The sequence below is a fragment of the Apium graveolens genome, chromosome 9 (genome assembly GCF_009905375.1).
Source record: "Apium graveolens cultivar Ventura chromosome 9, ASM990537v1, whole genome shotgun sequence".
NCBI classification, from domain to species: Eukaryota; Viridiplantae; Streptophyta; class Magnoliopsida; order Apiales; family Apiaceae; genus Apium; species Apium graveolens.
The window spans coordinates 57,810,809-57,832,357 of NC_133655.1; the positions used below are offsets into that span (position 1 = coordinate 57,810,809).

Consider the following 21,549-nt stretch of genomic DNA (forward strand, 5'->3'; position numbering starts at 1 on the left):
TCGAGTTGGTGAAGAATGACGATTTTAAATGAAGAAATCAGATGGCTGCCGAATAGAAACAAAAAAGATAAGGGAAGAAGAAGAGAGATGCGTAAAGATGATTAGGACTCTTATTATTTTAATAAATAATGCACACAAAATAATGTTAAAACTTAGTATGGATGTACAAATGCAATTTTACACATCTCAAATATAATTATTTTACTTATATATTTTAAAAAGAATATAAAAATATGTTCGATATTATTTCGATTTAGCATTTTGATAAATTCTCGATTTTTGATAAACTGTAAATCAGTAGTTCAACCAATTTAGTCTATTTTTCAATTTTCATTACCATTGATTACAGACCTATCTATTAATATATTTATCATAAAAAATGATGTATATTGAAAAATGTATTTATATTGTCAATTGTGCAATATTATATTTAATGTGTCGGCTTTCAGATTCAATCATTACATTTTCTAATATGAAAAGTAAGATTACCTCATATTCAGTATATTTTGTATCACTAATTGTACCGTGTAAACAACTATAATAACTTTTTAATTAACTCCGCAATATTTCATTCTTACGAGTTGTAATTATTTTCATGAGATATGTGTACTTTCATTTGTATTATATTTTGATCGTATATTTCGATTTTATTTCCGCATATTCAATTTATTTTGAGAAAAAACATGTTAAATAAGACATCAATCTCAATTTCATAAAAAGAAATATTTACGATAATTACAATCAAAATAACATTAATTCACAGAGTATAAAACATAGAGCTAATTGAGAGTAATAAGAGGAATACATGCAAAATCGTTTTAGTTGTTGGCTTACTATTACATCCCAAACCCACAGGTCGTCGGGGAAGGGGTCCCATGATATATACACATTACACACAGCAAATGTGTATATACAAAGAGCAAAGAGCTCAAAGTACTCAGACAATCCTTCAAAAATGGTGCCCCTTTTTCCTCTCTCTTTTACTCACTTAAATCACTAACCCATCATTTTCAATGTAACAAAGAAATAAAAAAGCATGACAAATAACCTAAAGAATGTTTTTTTTCTCTCTAAATCTTGATTGTTTTGCAGGCAAGCAGTGATGCAACTGAGCAATTGAACAAGAAACAGCAAATAAAGCTTTACAATTATTTTAGGAGCACTTCTTCTTTCCGTGTTCGTATTGCACTTAACTTAAAAGGTATCATTTTTATCACTGTTTCTTGAAATTTAATGGTTTGTTTTATTAATTTTCATGTTTTTGAAATTACCGTTTGTTTTGAAGTTAATAATTTTTATATATTGAAACTAACAGGGATTGATTATGATTATAAAGCTGTTAACTTGCTTAAAGGAGAGCAGCTCACTCCTGGTAACTTTCCTTCTTTTTTTTATTTACCCGTAATATTGTTTCTTGTTTGAATGAATCAAACTGAATCTAGTCTGTAACTCGATTTCAAGATTTTTTCTTATGGAAGTGAGCTGATCCTTTGCACTTGATTAAGGTCGAATTTGAGCTGTTTATATTAATTATGAATCTAGCCAAGTTTGAGTCGAAATTGGGCTGAATTATCTTGGTGTCTGTCTGTTTGGAAAAAAGCTAAATCAGAATGGAGTTTCATCTTGTGTCACATTTGGAAGTAGGGTGTGTGTTTGGAAGCTGAGATGAATCGGGGTTCAAATGAGTCAATCTTTTGAGCTCGACGCGTACATATATTTAGAGTTAAAAATAATTGCTCCAGTAGTTCAAGTAGTTCATTGAACTGAATATCAAATTACTTCATTGATAAGAGTCATGAGACTAGAAGACTGAACAAGCTTTTATTTTATATATTATTTATTAATTAACAAAGATACGCTTTTGAACGTACATTACAAATATACCCTTCTATTTAGATATTTAATCGAGTTTGAGCTCGAGTCGATTTCGACATAAATTTGGTAAAATTCGCTAGAGTGTAGTCATACTCAGGCTCAGTTGAGTCAACTTTCAAACATTTCAATACCGCTGAACTTGAGCCTACTTGTCTTGGCTTAGCTTGGCTCAAGATATTGGTAGTGGGGCTGTTGTAACTAAGACCTACTTTTATTCTTTCTTTTTTGTCCCATGATGGAAGTGCCTATCTTAATTCATTGTGTTACTATGTAGAAAGAGTCCTATTAGTGAACTTATTCTATAGATGTAGTCCTTGTGACTTGGGTTTTGCACTAGACTTGATACATCTGTACCTGTTAAAATTTCATTCACAAGGATTTTTTTTTTTGATAAAAACTAGTATTAAATATATTTATGCAGAATACTTGGAGCTCAATCCCATGGGTTATGTGCCGACTCTGGTGGATGGTGACATAACAATTGCAGATTCTTTTGCCATTATAATGGTATGTCTCTCATAAATAATATAAGATAAATGGTTTTCACTTGTACAGTTTCCATGTTGACACATTCCAATGGATTCTTCATTTCTATAGTATCTAGAAGAGAAGTATCCTCAGCGTTCATTGTTGCCCAGTAATCCGGTTACTAAGACATTAAACCTCCAGGTACGTTATACATGTGCATTCATTATATGCCCAGGTCTTTATTAGGAGACGTGTGTGTAGATAACAACAAAGAAACCCAACTAAATGAAAAGCTAGAAAGCTGTAATAGTAGTAGTAGTAGTAGTACATACATGTTAATAAAATGATATTTTGTTTAGAAGTTGTATTACTTGAAGAATGCAGAGAAAGCATCATTAATTCCCGTAAAGAGTACCTAAATATGCAATTATTAGATGTCGTCTTTAAAATTTAGTTCCCGTGTAGAGGTTATGGATAATGTGCCAAGAATGCAACACTACAACGTCCAAATCTCATGTACTTGGAAGTAGGTGCGAGATCTTATTCACTTAAACTTATGCTGTTGTATTTTATCATTAACTCGTAGGCTGCAAGTCTAGTTTCCTCGGGCATACATCCTCTACATAATTTGTCAGTACTGGTGAGTACTTGATTTCCCTTGATGAGTGCTTATTCTGTTATTTAAACTATACAGCTATACTTTGTCGTCAACATTACCCACTTCCCTTTATACTGTTTTTTAATATTTTTTTGCAGAAATATATTGGTGAGAAAGTTAGTCCTGATGCGAAGCTTCCTTGGGTTCAATCTCATATTCGAAAAGGATTTGCAGGTGAGTTTTTATCCATTAGCCTTGCTCACTTAATATAATCAGAAATTAAAAAAATAAAAAAGGCAAACAAAAAAAATTGAGATGCTACACGGAGAATATTGGAAGTTCTATTAGCAGTAGGAATCCTTATTTTTGTACAAAAAATTGAATTGTCCTATCAAGCTAATAAAAGTCCAATACTGCAACTGCTGAGTAGTCCAATGCTGTATTAAGACTTCAATGCTCCGTTTGGTTGGGAGACTGGAATGGAATGGAAAATTGTGAACAAAGTCAAAAGGAGAAAAAATAGAGATGGGAGGGAACAGTGAGAAAATAATGAGGGGTTGCAAATTTTTTATGATGAGATTTTTGAAGAAAATGAGCAGGATGGAGAATGGAGCATTCTTCTCAAATGGGGGGTTTGAGCCCTAGTTCAATTTGCTAATTTGCTGGAATAAGTGAATATTTTACTAAAATAGATACCTCTTTCCTTTTCTTTCTTTTTTTTGAATTCACCTTATTAAACAGTTTTAAAAAGTCACAAGAAACTTAACCAGTATGCAATTTTTTTCTACTCCAATCTTATATTAATTGATAAGTTACTTTCAAGGTATAATAAACATGCTTGTGACTGGTAAAGCTGTAAAGGAAACCTAGATAATTCCGGCTGTCGATACATATGTTTCAGTTTCTGTTAAATTAAGCATACTGGGCTTCTCAAACTTCATATGGCCTGTTGCAGCTCTTGAGGTGATATTAAGCAAACATGCTGGAAAGTATGCCACGGGAGATGAAGTTTACCTGGTTTGCCCTTATCTGATAGACTGATTCATATTTATAGGCTGTATGCATATCTACATGGTGTTGATTTGAATGCAGATACCTATTGTGTTGGAGGTCACTTGTGAAGATTAAATACATTTGTTAATCATATATTATTCTTTCTGAATATCATGCATTTTTTTTGTATTTTCCAGTTAGAGTTTATTTTTTAAAAAATAATCTATGTTTTGGGTTTCTGAAACTCAAAGTTGTCTACTTTAAATATAGGTTGAAACAATGAAATAGGTTGATAACCCCTTGGTTATCTCAATGAACAAAAATTTATGTTAGATTACATATAATTCTAAAAAACAATTGACAAAAAATAAAAATTGTGGCTTGAATTCCTAAATGAGTGATGTTAAGAAGTAATATAAAAATTTACATTCTTGGATGAAGTATCTAATATAATTTTGTGACTTAATCCTAAGTTCTTCCAATACTGAAATCGATATGTTATTTCTGAAAAGTAGAGAATGATTAATTAGAAAACAAATATAGTAGACAATGACAATTAAATTGATTGAACTTCTACAGACCTTAGTACAACATAGTTTATCAAGTTACCAGATACTTAGTCTTATAGGTGGCATAAGGGTCTAGTGCCAATTATGACAGATGTGCTGTCCTTCACAAGTTATGCAATTTTTCGATTCCAGGCTGATATATTTCTGGCACCCCAAATTAATGCAGCACTTAAAAGGTTCAGCATCGACATGGTAGGCTGTGTTCTTTCCTCGAACTTTGAATATCTTTCATTTCACACGTTCATTTGATTTGGTGCTTATAATTTACATGCAAAAACTTTCCTTCTTTTGAATGAGTTTATGATGTTATTGGTAATGACAGATTATTGTCCAAGTTAGCATTACTACCTGTCCTGTGAAAGTTATGCTCTAGAGTTGCACGCTATATCGATTTAGGTTATGCTTCCAAGACTTGCCTATATACTAGATCCACCCCTGGTTGAAAACTGTTTGTGACAACTTACAACAATTTTGGAATAATTCAACAATTTAAAACTAGCTACAGTAGCTTATAAAGTGCGCAGCTGAAATACAAGTTCTCAAATATATTAACATGAGTCAAAGTTCTTAGGTATCATGAGTCAAAGTCTAAACTGCTCCAAAAGTATGTCTGCCAAATAAAATTAGATTAATATCGCTCTCCCAAATTGCCCTTAGTAATTGGTGTCCAACTCCGTAAACCTGAAGCACTAATAATAAGGATGGGCGCATCCCAGCAAGCAGTAGTCTAAAAACTAGCCAAATCAAGCAAGTTCGTGAAATATTGTTTTACAATAATATTACAATAAATAAATGAACACGATATTTTTCGTTTTCTGAAATTAATTTACAGAACTAATAAACTAGTTACAGATGAGTAATTTTGTATTGACTGATTTATGTGATAATAAATTAATTATATGATAATTTAAAAGTTTTAAACCCCATTATCTTTATGTTGCTTGTGTTACCCCAACAAACAGCTTATGATTGAGTAATGGTTAATAAACTGCCATCATTAAGGTATAGATATATCATTAAGGTATAGATATATGAACAAGCCTCGAAGAGGGATCTATAATGCAGGTACTTCAGTAGGTGTCTAGACAGTGTTAGGGCGAAAACACGCTCTAATATTCACGTAAGTATACGCGTTCGCAAGTAATATAGAATACTTTCTAGTTCGTTCCCACAGAGACTCGGACTAATTATGTTCAATTAAACTCACTCACCAATGTATGATTACTTCTCAATGTTAAGATAATAACACTTAGATTTAAGTAACTAATTATTAACTACAATTAACTACTAAAATTAATCACTTAATTAACACTTCGAATTAACAATATTAAAACACTCATGAGATCACAACTTCATTACTACTTCCTTCAATAGTTATTGTTATTACCCTTAACATGCAACAGTGATGATATTAATCGAATAACACGAAACTGATAAAAACCAACTTTCATTGTACTAATACCATTCTACCAAACATCCACAATTAAGATAGAAGTTGAATAGGCATCAATTATGTTGAGTCCCTATATGTCTACAGAAATTGACAACATAATGATTTAATAACAAGTTATTCCTTTTGATTACACAGGGCGAATAAAACGGTTAGAGTTACCCACTAATCATGCAGACTCGTACATGAACCTATGCTAGCATGGCAAGTTCTAAATCTCGAGATCCACCGTCGCTTCACAAGAGATTAACACCCTATCTTATATGTTCGCGACGCACATAAACGAATACGCACAACCAATACTAGATATCATACAATTATCACACACTAAGGTATTAAACAACTAACTAAAGAATTTCATAGTAAATCCGTTACGACCCCATGATCATGATTAGCCCATGCTAGCACTTATCGTCATCATGGGTTCATATGAAAACATGATAAATAAACACAAAAAAATAATAACTAAACTAATTATATTAAACCAGAGTATGTCACAAGAGTAAATAGGTTCAAAGTAAAGAAAACTAGCATCCAACGTTACAACGAAGTTGTAACAGAATAAAGAATCACAAGAAAATATGCTTCCTCTTCGTTGCGGTGTGCTAAACGGTCTTCTTCCTTATCTCCTTCGCTCCTTGATTAATACAACGATCCAACACACGTGAAACGTCTCTGAAATCTACTTATATAGGAGTCCCATAAAACTCAGATTACTCAGAAGTTGGAAGCCAAACAGAAATAGGAGTCTAAACTCATAGCTGAGCGGGCGCTCAGCTTCCTGCGCGACCGCTCAGACCCCTACTGGAAAATGGTCTGTTTTTGCTCCGTTTCTTCGCTGTAATCTGCTCCTCTCTTCCCTCTTGCAATGCTAGACACATGCCAAGGCTTATTTTTGATGAATTCTCTCCCGAAATGCAACTAATATCCTGAAATGCACAAACACTAGAAAAACGCATCAAATACATAAAATACTTGATTTCAAGACACCAATTTAAGCTATTATAAGATGTTCTAAGTGGTATAAAATGCCACTTATCACACCCCCAAACTTAAATCGATGCTTGTCCTCAAGCGTCACCAACTCAAAAACAAAATAAAAACATGCATGAATGCAATCTATATGAAATGCAGCGATCCCCCTTACTACGACCAAACCAACCAACTTACATCTCAACAAATGCAATTAAGCGACTAAAGATCAATCAAATCATGCAAACTAACATACAGCCAGAAACGTGGTGTGCAGATGCTTAACAGATATATTTCGGAACTAGATCAATTATTATGACTCAACTATCATCAAGGCAATCACATGATTATACAAAGAATAAAAATTCTAGGCACAAAGTGACTTATAACGCTACAAGAATCCTGAAGCTTATTACGGAATCATGCTTTTTATTCATAACAATAATGCTTATTTGACCGTGCAATGAGTGAGGTCCACAAAAGACATACACAATGGTATCCATGTAGCGAGCATTAGGTTAGCGGATCCCAGACTCTAAAAGCCTTAGGTCACTAGGCACAAAGTCCCCTAAGAACTTAATAACTCGAATACCAAAGAGCCCACTCGTGATCAATTATGCATTAACTCTTTATCTTTCTTTTTTTCCTTTTTTTTTCTTTTCTTCTTTTTTTTTCTCTTTTTTTTTTCAAAATTTCTGAGAAAGTGCGTTTCGCTCCATTTTGCTTAACCCTAGACTACTCGAATAAACATACGAGCCGGCTACTAGCCATTTGACGCCTAGCCACAATTAGCAACGAATTCCATTTTTTACTCCATTTTTTTTCTTTTCATGCCTTTATCACTAAGAACCTATTATAAAATTCTAAGCATTATAAATATGCAACTATATGACACACACACAAAATATTCCTTAACTATCACCCCAAACTTAAAATCTTCACTGTCCCCAGTGAAGGTAGTAGAAAGGAACTCAGGGTATACCTACTCGGAGAGATCATCATCATCACCCTCAGTGGGTGGTGTATCAAGAGGCGGATATGCAGAGTCCTCACCAAAAACTGGCCACTGGATGTCAGCTCCAAGGCCTCGAAAAGCGGTCCCTAGCGCAAGGGTGAGCTCCTGAGCAAACCTGCTCTGCGTCTCGTACATAACATCCATCCTCCGTGACAGCCTCCTATAATGGGCATCAGCCATCCCAGCACCCTCCTGAGCTCTAGAAGAACCAGCCTCATCACGCCTTGGCCTCGCCATAGTAGCACCTTGTGCTGGACGTCCTCCTGGAAGACGATAACCCAGCCCATGCTCTTCGGGCTCACCACCGGTCCACTTCTGCATCGCATTCAGAGTCCCGGAATCAATAGGAGCGGCCGACAACTGCAACTGCTCATGAGACGACGGCCACTGAACTCCCACCGCTCGGCAAAGCTTAGTAACCGTGGATGCATAAGGGATGTTCATGTGCTTAGCTCCCCACAAAAACTTCAGAATTCCTTGGTAGATGAACTCACCAAGGTCTACATAGTACTCATTCAAAATTCCCCACAACAACTGTGCTCTCTCAACTCTGACCTCATGTGCATGCGAAGAAGGCAGAATATTAGCACAAATAAACGCATTTCATGCACGGGCATACTTGTTCATCGCGATCGCCGGAAAGTGACGATACTCATTTGTTCCAATCTTGAAAGTCCATACTGTGCCCGGCCTACAGAGAGTAGCACAAATCAAATCCAAGTCAAAATCCTCAGCAGTCTTCTCGTTCCAGTTCTCCTCCGTGGGCTTCCTCTGTCTCTGCCCAATCACACGGCGAATCGCCGCTGGGTGATAATCAACCGTCATCCCCCGGACCACAGAATACCCATTCTTCTCGGCCTCCGCGTTCGCATAAAACTCGCGAACCACGCTCATTGGTACTGCTTCAGGCGACTCACAAAAAGCTATCCACCTCTTCTCAGCAATCATAGGCAATAACTCACCATCCCTCCCCGATGGTAAAAATCCCCTCTCCTTCAGAATCGGCTTCCCCAGAAGCCTAGTGTACTCCTCAGCAGCCCTATGATTCAAACAAGGCCTCGCAGCAGTACCCCTCGAAGAATCAGCAGTAGGGACAGTGCTGCTGCTATCAATAGTCCTTGCTCTCTTGGGTGCCATCGAATCTGAATAAAAGTGTTTGAGATTTGTGTTTTTGTGTTTGGGAGAGAGTTGAAGTGTAGAAAGTGTATGGGAGATATATGGGATAGGTGTATGTATATATAGGGTATGGATTAGGAGTGGGTTTAAGGGTTGAAATCATGGGATAATGGGGAAGAGGTCGTGGGTTTATGGGCTGTATTTTGTTTTTTTAATTTTCTGATTTTTTTGGATTTTTATTGAACTAAATTTTTTTTTCTCCCAGCTGACCCCTGAGCGGTCGCTCAGGTCGCTCAGCAGAGCTGAGCGGGCGCTCAGGAGGCTACTGGAAATTATTTTTTCTAGCCCGGTTTTTCTGATTTTTTTGTGGTTTTGGATAGGTTATTAACTTCTAAGGGTTCCTGTAACAACAAATCATAGGTTGCCTCCCACGAAGCGCTTCTTTTTCGTCATTAGCTGGACGTTGTGTACCTTCCTCAAGTTGACAATAAAACGGCACTAACCACTTCTCGGTTTGCCGTGTCCCCATAGTAGTGCTTCAAACGCTGACCATTAACCTTGAATGCTTGGTCCGGATCATTCTCAAAAATCTCCACCGCTTCATGTGGAAACACAGTTTTGACAATAAAAGGTCCAGACCACCTTGATTTCAACTTCCCAGGAAAAAGTCGGAGACGAGAGTTGAATAAGAGAACTTGTTGCCCCGGCACGAATAACTTAGGATGTAGCTTCCTATCGTGCCACCTTTTCACCTTTTCCTTGTACATTTTGTTGTTCTCGTACGCTTGGAGTCGAAATTCATCAAGTTCATTAAGCTGAAGCATTCGCTTCTTTCCAGCTGCATCTAGATCCAGGTTCAACTTTTTCAACGCCCAATAGGCCTTATGCTCAAGCTCCGCAGGTAAATGACATCCCTTACCATACACCAGTTGAAACGGGGACATACCAAGTGGAGTTTTGTATGCTGTTCTGTAAGCCCAAACAGCTTCATCGAGCTTTAAAGACCAATCCTTCCTTGACGGACAAACAACCTTCTCTAGAATGCGTTTGATCTCTCTATTAGACATTTTCGCTTGACCATTTGTTTGCGGATGATAGGCAGTAGCAACTCGATGATTCACATTATAACGCTGCATCATAGGAGTGAACTTACGGTTGCAGAAATGCGACCCTTCATCACTTATGATTACTCGTGGCGTTCCAAACCTTGTGAAAATCTGCTTATGAAGAAAATTTAACACTGCCTTTGCATCATTTGTTGGTAGAGCTTTGACTTCTACCCATTTTGAGACATAATCGATTGCCAGCAAGATGTACTGATTGTTGCAGGACGAGACAAAAGGCCCCATGAAATCGATTCCCCATACATCAAAGACCTCGACTTCAAGCATCACATTTAACGACATCTCATCCTTTCTCGTCAAATTTCCCACTCTTTGGCAACGATCACAACTTAAAACAAACTGATGAGCATCCTTAAACAAAGTAGGCCAGAAAAAACCTGCTTGCAGGATACGAGCTGCTGTCTTCTCACCACCATAGTGTCCTCCATAAACTGTGGAGTGGCAGTCTCGTAATATCCCCTCCGTCTCACAGAATGGGATACATCTCCAAATGATCTGGTCAGCTCCCTGTCTAAACAAATACGGTTCATCCCACATATACCACTTCACCTCATGCAGAAACTTCTTCTTTTGAGCTGTGGTCAAATTAGGAGGCATTATATTGCTGACAAGATAATTCACAATATCTGCGAACCATGGCTCTTCCTCCTGAACTGCGAACAACTGCTCATCTGGAAAAGATTCGTTGATCAATGTCTTATCATGTGAAGTAGACTCGGGATTCTCCAATCTAGAGAGATGGTCAGCTACTTGATTCTCAGTACTTTTTCGATCCTTGATCTCTAACTCAAATTCCTGTAGTAAGAGCACCCAACGAATGAGTCTCGGCTTCGAATCCTTCTTGGAAACCAAATAGCGAATGGCCGCATGATCAGTGAATACTGTCACTTTTGTCCCAAGCAGATAAGATCGAAATTTCTCGAAACCAAAGACTATATCCAAGAGCTCCTTCTCAGTAGTGGTGTAGTTCATTTGGGCCCCATTTAAGGTCTTGCTAGCATAGTAGACCACATGAAAGAAATTATTCTTGCGCTGCCCAAGAACTGCGCCTACCGCATAATCACTCGCATCACACATCATCTCAAAAGGCTCTGTCCAATCCGGTGCTGTAATAACTGGTGCAGTGATTAAACTCTTCTTAAGAGTCTCGAATGCCGTCAAACATTCATCATCAAATTTGAAAGGCACATCCTTCTCAAGCAAGTTGCACAGCGGCTTAGATATCTTCGAAAAGTCCTTGATGAAACGCCGATAAAAACCCGCATGACCAAGAAAACTACGGATTCCTTTCACAGAAATAGGTGGTGGAAGATTTTCAATGACTCCCACATTGGCTTTATCCACCTCAAGACCCTTGCTAGGGACCTTATGCCCAAGAATAATGCCTTCACGCACCATAAAATGACATTTTTCCCAATTGAGCACCAAATTAGTTTCCACACACCTTTTGAGCACGGCACGAAGATTATTCAAACATTCATCATACGAATGTCCAAAGATGGAGAAGTCGTCCATGAACACCTCGACATTACTCCCAATCATGTCAGAGAATATAGCCATCATACATCTCTGAAAAGTGGCCGGTGTGCCACATAACCCAAACGAAACTCTGCGAAAAGCAAACGTGCCAAATGGACAAGTAAAGGTAGTCTTTTTTTGATCCTCTGGTGCAATACAAATCTGATTATACCCCGAGTAGCCATCCAGAAGACAATAATACTCATGACCAGCCAACCTGTCAAGTATCTGATCAATAAACGGAAGAGGGAAGTGATCCTTCCTCGTGGCCTTGTTCAACTTTCGGTAGTCCATGCATACTCTCCATCCTGTGACTGTTCGAGTGGGGATGAGCTCATTCTTCTCATTTGCTACCACAGTAATACCTCCTTAGGCATACATTGCACGAGGCTCACCCAAGAACTGTCAGAAATAATATAAATGATTCCTGCATCCAGCCACTTCAGAATTTCTTTCTTCACCACCTCTTTCATGATAGGATTAAGTCTGCGCTGTTGCTCAACAGTTGGCTTACTACCTTCCTCTAGCAGAATCTTATGCATGCAATATGAAGGGCTGATCCCCTTGATATTTGCTATGGTCCATCCAATAGCCGATTTGAATTCTCTCAAAATCCTTAAGAGTTTGTCCTCCTCACTACCTGAAAGGTCAGATGCAATAATCTACATTACCACCTAAAAAAGCATACCTCAAGTGTTCAGGCAATGGCTTAAGCTCCAAGGTGGGTGCCTCCTCAATTGATGGTTTGAGCTTTCTTTCAGCATTTTTGAGGTCAGAAGTACCAAGAGATTCAAACGACATGTCCAGCTTTCGCCTCCAGGGAGAAGCATTAAGATATTGTAATTGCTCGTTGCCATCTTCATCATCACTGTTAAAATCCCCCACTAAGGCCTTTTCTAATGCACCAGACATTAGCATATGATCGAGTTCTGAAGTAACCGCGGAATCAATCACATCCACTTTTAAGCACTCCTCATCTTCTGTAGGGAATTTCATTGCTTTGAATACATTGAAGGTCACATCCTGATCCTGCACCCGCATTGTAAGTTCACCTTTCTGCACATCTATCAAGGCACGGCCAGTGGCCAAGAAAGGTCTTCCCAAAATTATGGGAATCTTCTTATCTTCCTCGAAATCCAGAATAACAAAGTCTGCAGGAAAGAATAGCTTATCCACCTTGACTAGCACATCCTCCACTATGCCTCTTGGGTAAGTAATAGAACGATCAGCCAATTGTAGAGACATGTAGGTGGGCTTTGGATCAGTCAAATCCAACTTTTTAAAGATCGACAACGGCATCAGATTTATGCTTGCTCCCAAATCGCAAAGGCACTTGTCAAAAGACAACTTGCCAATGGTGCAAGGAATGGTGAAGCTACCTGGATCTTTAAGCTTTGGAGGTAACTTTTGTTGCAGCACAGCACTGCATTCTTCCGTTAGAGCAACGGTCCCAAGGTCATCCAGTTTCACCTTCCTTGAAAGAATACTCTTCATAAACTTCGCATAACTAGGCATTTGCTCCAGAGCCTCGGCGAAAGGTATATTGATGTGAAGTTTCTTGAGCACCTCCAGAAACTTACCGAACTGCTTATCCAGCTTTTGTTGTTGCAATCTCTTAGGGAAAGGTGGAGGTGGATAGAGCTGTTTCTCCCCTGTATTACCCTCAGGCAGAGTGTGTTCAACAGTAGTCTTCCTTGGTTCCGCCGCTTTCTCCTTTTGCTTAGCTTCTTCATCTCCAACTTCAGCTTGCCTAGACCTTAAGGTAATAGCCTTGACTTGCTCTTTAGCTTCCTTCCTGCCTGGCACTTCCGTGTCACTGAGAAGTGTGCCAGGTTGACGATTGAGCACTGCATTGGCTATTTGACCGATTTGATTTTCCAAGGTCTTGATCGACACCGCCTGACTCTTGCACAACAGCTTAAGTTCCTCAAAATCAGCACTAGTGGGTGCAGCTGCACCTCCCTGTTGAGGATATGATTGCCTTTGAGCATACTGCTGTGGTTGCTGGAATCCAGGTGGATTGAACTGTTTACTCACACCTTGCTGATATGGTGGCTGAATAGCATTCTGATTATTACCCCAGCTGAAATTTGGATGATTTCTGTTGTTAGGATGATAAGTAGCTGGCACATGCTGCTGTTGTCGCTGATAATTGTTCACATACTGAACAAATTCGTTAACAAGAGAACACTGATCCGTAGCATGAGAACCTGCACAAAGCTCACAGACCATAGCTATTTGATTGACTCCATAGGTAGCTAGAGAATCGGCCTTCATAGACAGCGCTTGGAGCTGCGCTGCAATAGCGGTGGCTGCATCGACTTCCAGAATACCTGCTACCTTCCCAGGCATCATCCTTTGAGTTGGGTTTTGATGCTCATTTGCAGCCATCGTCTCAATAAGATTATAAGCCTCAGTATAGCTTTTGGCCCACAAGGCGCCTCCAGCTGCTGCATCGAGCATGGGCCGAGATTGGGCCCCTAAATCATTATAGATTAGAAACCAGTGATCACCATCCAATCGGACATTCCATGATGTGGACACTTTCTCAACATTTTCTTGTAGCGCTCCCAAGCTTCGCACATAGATTCTGTAGGTTGCTGCGCAAATTGAGTAAGAGCACTCCTCATAGCAGCAGTCTTTGCCATTGGATAAAACTTCACCAGAAACTTTTGCGCAAAATCTTGCCAAGTAGTGATGGACCCAGCTGGTTCAGAATGTAACCAGTCCTTAGCTTTATCCCTCAGTGAGAATGGGAAAATCTCAGCTTGATAGCCTCATCAGTCACACCATTATATTTGAAAGTACTGCAGATCTCGACAAAATTCCTTATGTGCATGTTGGGGGTCTTCAGTAGCAGCTCCTCCGAAAGAAACAGAGTTCTGCACCATCTGAATAGTGCCCGACTTGATTTCAAAGGTGTTAGCTTGGATAGCCGGATGAAGAATGCTTGACTGAATGTCATCAATTTTAGGCCGAGAAAAGTCCATAAGAGCTGGATCTGCCGGAACAATACGATCACCCATGATTACTGGCTCCTTCTGCTCACTTCCTGAATCCGAACATTCAAAATCTATCTTCTCCGGAATATCAAGAACTTCGTCTGTCTCCTCAGCTGTATCTAAAGTCCTCTTGCGAGTACGAGAACGAGTTTGCATAAACGCTCGCTAAAGTACCTGAAACACAACCGAAAACAATAAGTAACGCGTCTTAATCACTGAGTCCTAACGACCAATAATGGTAAGTACATAAACTAAACAAATACGCCGAGTCCCCGGCAGCGGCGCCAAAAACTTGTTAGGGCAAAAACACGCGCTAATATTCACGCAAGTAATATAGAATACTTTCTAGTTTGTTCCCACAGAGACTCAGACTAATTATGTTCAATTAAACTCACTCACCAATGTATGATTACTTCTCAATGTTAAGACAATAACAATTAGATTTAAGTAACTAATTATTAACTACAATTAACTACTAAAATTAATCACTTAATTAACACTTCGAATTAACAATATTAAAACACTCATGAGATCACAACTTCATTACTACTTCTTTCAATAGTCATTGTTATTACCCTTAGCATGCAACAGTGATGATATTAATCGAATAACACGAAACTGATAAAAGCCAACTTTCATTGTACTAATACCATTCTACCAAACATCCACAATTAAGATAGAAGTTGAATAGGCATCAATTATGTTGAGTCCCTATATGTCTACAGAAATTGACAACGTAATGATTTAAGAACAAGTTATTCCTTTTGATTACACAGGGCGAATAAAACGGTTTGAGTTACCCACTAATCATGCAGACTCGTACATGAACCTATGCTAGCATGGCAAGTTCTAAATCTCGAGATCCACCGTCGCTTCACAAGAGATTAACACCCTATCTTATATGTTCGCGACGCACATAAGACGAATATGCACAACCAATACTAGATATCATACAATTATCACACACTAAGGTATTAAACAACTAACTAAAGAATTTCATAGTAAATCCGTTACGACCCCATGATCACGATTAGCCCATGCTAGCACTTATCGTCATCATGGGTTCATATGAAAACATGATAAATAAACACAAAAGAATAATAACTAAACTAATTATATTAAACCAGAGTACGTCACAAGAGTAAATAGGTTCAAAGCAAAGAAAACTAGCATCCAACGTTACAACGAAATAAAGAATCACAAGAAAATATGCTTCCTCTTCGTTGCGGTGTGCTAAAACGGTCTTCTTCCTTATCTCCTTCGCTCCTTGATTAATACAACGATCCAACACACGTGAAACGTCTCTGAAATCTACTTATATAGGAGTCCCATAAAACTCAGATTACTCAGAAGTTGGAAGCCAAACAGAAATAGGAGTCTAAATTAATAAATCTGATTTTCCGTCCCTGCGCGGCCGCTCCGCATAGCTGAGCGGGCGCTCAGCTGCCTGCGCGACCGCTCCGCTGAGCGACCGCTCCGCATAGCTGAGCGGGCGCTCAGACCCCTACTGGAAAATGGTCTGTTTTTGCTCCGTTTCTTCGCTCTAATCTGCTCGTCTCTTCCCTCTTGCAATGCTAGACACATGTCAAGGCTTATTTTTGATGAATTCTGCCCCGAAATGCAACTAATAGCCTGAAATGCACAAACACTAGAAAAACGCATCAAATACACAAAATACTTGATTTCAAGACACCAATTTAAGCTATTATAAGACGTTTTAAGTGGTATAAAATGCCACTTATCAGATAGCCCGTGGAATTACTAATGGTTTAGTAGGTGTCTATGCAGTTGGCGGAAAATATATAGAATTACTTATGTGTTTTTTTAAATCTTCTTTGACGTAGATAACATACTACTTTTTGATGTTTCAATAACAAATTTTCAATAAGATAAAAATAATAAACAACTTCAAAGTTAATTTGCTTGATTCAAATCTGTACAGAGATGGACATCATTTTTAACAAAAACAATTTTGAAAATGAACTAATCAAATGTATTTATAAATTTGTAAAATAATTGGAGTTTTTTCAGTGTTACTTGAATTATATTTCCAACAAATAACCAGGGTTTAGAGAGTAACATGAAATTTAATTTTTAACATTAAAGCTTGAGTGTGGGAATATTTCTCGTCTCATTCTGCCAAGAAGTCTCTTACAAATGTTAACATAGAACTTGATTTGCGTCCAGACTATCTCCTAAAAACTCCACAATTCTCGTTAATATACTTGTTTTTCCTGCACTTTTTCTTTGTTCTTTCCTGGATCTGTCCCTTTTACCCTCTTTCTTTTTTTTTTTTTTGTTTTTCTTTCGATGGACTATCCTTTTAACTTGTCTCTTGTTACCATTTGTTTTCTTCAACTTTTGCTCCATAAATTATGTACTGGCTCTTTCAAATAGTCTTCTTTGAACTTCCGCTTTTATTTTACCTTAGCAAATCCCTATCTCTGTTCATTAAAGATGATATCATAACTGAAATTCTAAAAATCTGAAATTTATAAAAGTTTCCGTTGATTGTTGTTGCATTAATTAGTGTTGCTCTTGCTGGTGTCTATCTTTTTTGTAGATAATAATGTTCATAGTAGCTATAATATGTTCTCTTTTAACTTCTTCACATCCTATTTGGTTGACCTCTACCAACTAGCATCAATTTTTATTGTGCTCAATGGCATTTGCAGACTGAGTTCCCTCTTTTATCAAGGTTAAATGATGCTTACAAGGAGCTGTCTGCTTTCCAGGATGCTATGCCAGAAAAGCAGCCAGATACACCAATTGAGGGTATATAAGTGATGGATTCGCGGAGATGGAAAATTATAAAGTTCTTTGTAGTTCATATGGTGTAATGTTTAGAAAAGGTCATTGTAAGGATGCTTCCTGGAAGATACATAAATTGTAGAATGGTTGCTAAATTTGAAAAAATCAAAGATCATTTCGGAATTAATATCAATTTATTTGGTAGCTAGCTACTTCCCAGTTCCTATTATAATAGAAAGGTCTATTCTAGCATCTCCCACAGGGGTGCCAAGAAGAGTGCTGGTAAAGGAAGTTGCCAATTTTTAGTATACTCTGAAAATGATAAAAATACAATTATTGTACTTAATTTATACATCACTCCTACCTGTTTTTAGTATATTAAATTATGTAATTAATTTAAGATTAATTCAAAAACATGGATAATCAGTAGACATGGGGATTATTTATAGACACCTTTCATGCTTTGACTTTTGATGTTTCACTACCTAAGAAACCCCCAAATCTGAATCAATCTCATGTACTCATATATTGTTTCTTCAAATAAATGTGATTGGGGTGATGGTTCAACTTTCCTCTCAAATACCTGCAATATAGAGAGAGGTGAACCTGGAGCAATTGTGGAAACCCAAAATTATTCATGTGGGCATTTTCCCAGTTCGTGTGTGTGGTATTTCCCCCACTTCTGAGAGATGTAGTAAATGCGATTAAAATATCATGGAATGGCTGCTTTGAATCTGATTGCTGAAAAAATCAGACTTTAGACGATTTGTACGTTTATTTCACATTTCACTCTAATATATCAAGCAGATCACTGAGAATTTTTTTATGAAATGTAGCACCTTATGTAACAATTTAACAAAGATATACGGAAAAAAAGCTAATCATCCTTATAATTGTTAGATGTAATGTCGATATTTCATTTAAGACTTAATCCGCCTCAAGGTTTTAAGGTTCTTCGTACCATTTTCAATATAAATTAATTTAAATTCTATTTTTCTTCATTTTTTCCAATTAAAATGTAATATTTTCTTATAGACAGTTCACGTCAAATGCCAATCTGTTCTAATTGAAGGTGCAAATCAAGTCCATGACGAATTTAACGTAATATTTTTAATTTTACGATAAACTCAATACAAATTAATGTAGTGCAACCATTTACCTGTTGAGTAATTTAATAGAGACTGAAAATTTGTTGGTAATTCGCTTGATATATTGGAGTAGAAAAAGTGATTCATTTGATAATTAACCCAAAAATTAAGAAGGTGCAGGTAAAAGGTTTGATTATACCTAACGGAAAAAAGAATTTCATCATATCTGTAATATCCCATATTTTCAAATATTATTATTATAATTATTTGGAATTATTAATGTGATTTTATGTAAATTTTGGTGAATTATCTGATAAGTGAATTGATGTTTGGGTGTTTAGATGTGATATTATTCGAGTATTTTAATTTTTATGTGCTCAGAATAAAATATAGATAATTGTGATATTTTGTGGTAATTTTTGGACTGTTAGATTATTTTATATTGATTTATGAATTATTAATTATTTTCTGAATAATTACCAAAATTATTTTATAAAGCCGGGAATCTTCTAACCTGAACCGTTTTTGCGTTTTTATAACCCGAAACTCTTCCGAAAACTCCTTCCTAAACTAATCTGGTAATGCCGGACATTTTCCGTGTTTTGACTTTTTTCGATCCGGATTACGGTTTGACCCGTGCGCGGCACGGCGCAATATTTTCGATACGATAATCATTTCGGTAATCAACAAAACCCGTATTCTCGAGAGACGGGATATTTTTATATTATTTTCGTATATGGTGTTTTATAAAAAGCTCGGTTTCGATAATTATCCAATTATGGTATTGAATTGTATCGTTTTTATAGTTACTTAGCGGCTAAGTAATCTATTTTTGGATCATTTTGTAGTTACTTAGCGGCTAAGCAACTAATTTAACGATCCAAAACGATCCAGAACGATCCAATATTCCATAAATATAAATAGCCTATTTCTTATTTCGTTTATTCCGTTTATTCATTTGCAACCAGTTAAAATACCGTAAATACAGAGAAAACCCAAGAAAACCGATATGTTCCTGAGAATCAAACACACGAACGAAGGCGTTATCAACTCCGATTCGGGCGTGCAGCATATCAAAACGAAGCTCTCGAAATCTTCTTTCTTAATCAATCATCAGTTTTTGCCCAGAAATCATGGTAATTTTCTTATTTATTTAATTATATTCGAATTATTTGATAATTAAAATATGAATTTTTGTTCTTGATGTTGTTGATGTGATTTGATGCTAAAATCATGTAGGTAATTTCTTCCGGGTCATTTTGGTATATTATACGTTGAATTTGGAGTTCAATAACATGTAGAAAAGTGATTTTGATTCTCGGATTATGAATTTAGGGTTTATATTCAAGAATATTTTCAATTAGAAATTAGGCGTTTCTTTGTTAGGGATTATGAGTTGAAATTGATTACATGGTTAAGTAGATCGTTGTGCAACGAATCGAATGGTACCACTGGTTGTAACAAACAATTCCGGGAAGGCCTTGGTCGGAAAAACGACCGTGGCGGCAGCGTTGTTTTTAGTTGATTATTCCGTTCAATCTGTTCATGGTTTGACTGTTCTGTTGCTACAGACGTGTTTCTGGGGAAAAGAACTCTATTCCCTGTTAATTCTGAGCGTTTCTGGGTAGTCTGTGGCTGGCCGGAAAAGCTTGGTGGCCGCTGAAAGGCATATGTCATAGCCTATTTGTTTATTCGAGCATTTAACTCAACTCAAATAAGAATGTAATAAGTAAATAGTGGATCTATCGTCAGAGAGATCTCACAGAGTAACATATGTCAAAGGATTAAGAAGCATTGTTCATCTACAGACTTGATGACTTAATTCACTGGAAGAAACTCAAGCAATTGATCAAACCTCAGTGATATAAATCAAGATTGTGGATTTAATCAAGTGACAGAGATCTCGTCAGGGTATCAATTAATTACAAGGATTTAGTCTGAAGAAAATCAAGAGTATCAAGGTCAAGGCATGAAGAAACGTCATGGAAGTTAGTCACTCATGAACCAGACAGTACATCGAGTGTCAACATTGAAGTGGTGGAATTGATTCATATATTTCAGTGATTTTCAGAAGATATACAGAAGAATGGATGCTGCTCAAGATTAGTATTAATTCTCTATTAATTAATTAAGTCATATAATTTAATTAAGAAAATAAATTATATCTTCAAAGATTAATTTATTTGATTAATTGAATTAATTAATTCTGAATTAATATTAAGAATTTTCAGAATTTAAATTGGTTTAATAATCTGTTTTAATTCAACAAGACAACTGATTGTATTAGTATGACAATCGGTATGACAATCAATAGTCATACCGAAAGTCATGCTAATTCAAAAGGATTGTCTTACCAGAATTATTATAGGATTTAAATCTATTTATTTTCAGCAAAAACAATCTGATTGTCCTACCGAAAGTCTTGCTAGTTCATTCTGATTGTCTTGCTAGCTCTAAAGATAGTTATACCGTTGTCTTGCTGAGCCAAGGGATTGTCATTACAGTTCATTTCCATTCGGCTGTTTTGATAAAAGAAGCAGAAGACATTCATTCTATTATAATATAGAACACACAAGTCAAGAACACAGCAGAAACAAAAGCAAATCATTTCATTTTTCATCTGCTTTATTCAAGATCAAAATTCTAGATTGTAAAGTTAAATCCAAACCACTATAATTATTTATCTTGTTCTTGTGTAACAATCTAGCGGATCAAAATCCCTAGAACTTAATCTCAAATCGCTTATAGCATTTGATCTTTTTTATTGCAAAAATAGAAAAAGTTCATGTTAAATTTATTCTAGATTTGTGATAATTGATTTGAGATTAATCCCTTGTAAACGATACCGTTGTTGTAACACCTTTCAAGTTTAATAATAATTTTATTTAACTTGAATTTTGTTTCACTTTTTTATTCCGCATTTTATTCGATTAATCGGTATTGTTTGTATTCAACCCCCCTTCTACAAACATATTGAGACCTAACAGCTGCCGTTAATGGCGGCGGGCAC

The 21,549-nt window shown here is 36.8% G+C and overlaps 1 protein-coding gene and 1 non-coding gene across 3 annotated transcripts; both read left to right on the forward strand.

Annotated features, from left to right (window-relative positions):
• Nucleotides 1–811: 811 nt before the first annotated feature.
• On the forward strand, nucleotides 812–17,659 carry LOC141687046 (glutathione S-transferase zeta class-like). Of its 2 annotated transcripts, none has more exons than XM_074492187.1 (10): nucleotides 812–958; nucleotides 1,093–1,201; nucleotides 1,316–1,372; nucleotides 2,297–2,382; nucleotides 2,473–2,544; nucleotides 2,930–2,983; nucleotides 3,100–3,175; nucleotides 3,897–3,958; nucleotides 4,636–4,695; nucleotides 17,376–17,659. In XM_074492187.1, exons 1-10 carry the CDS (start codon nucleotides 956–958, stop codon nucleotides 17,481–17,483), a joined length of 687 nt encoding a protein of 228 aa, XP_074348288.1. In that variant the 5' UTR covers nucleotides 812–955; the 3' UTR covers nucleotides 17,484–17,659. The 2 variants fall into 2 exon arrangements, with proteins under 2 accessions (XP_074348288.1, XP_074348289.1); XM_074492188.1 differs by having other exon boundaries at nucleotides 17,436–17,659.
• LOC141687965 (small nucleolar RNA R71) lies at nucleotides 14,225–14,331 on the forward strand. The gene has a single exon (XR_012561439.1). It is a non-coding gene; the product is annotated as a small nucleolar RNA R71 (small nucleolar RNA).
• Nucleotides 17,660–21,549: the final 3,890 nt, after the last annotated feature.

Bases quoted from the DNA above. Each gene is read 5' to 3' on its own strand.
- LOC141687046 (XM_074492187.1), top strand. The intron at 1,373-2,296 runs GTAACTTTCCTT...ATATTTATGCAG, and splicing joins AGGAGAGCAGCTCACTCCTG to AATACTTGGAGCTCAATCCC. The intron at 3,176-3,896 runs GTGAGTTTTTAT...GGCCTGTTGCAG, and splicing joins TATTCGAAAAGGATTTGCAG to CTCTTGAGGTGATATTAAGC.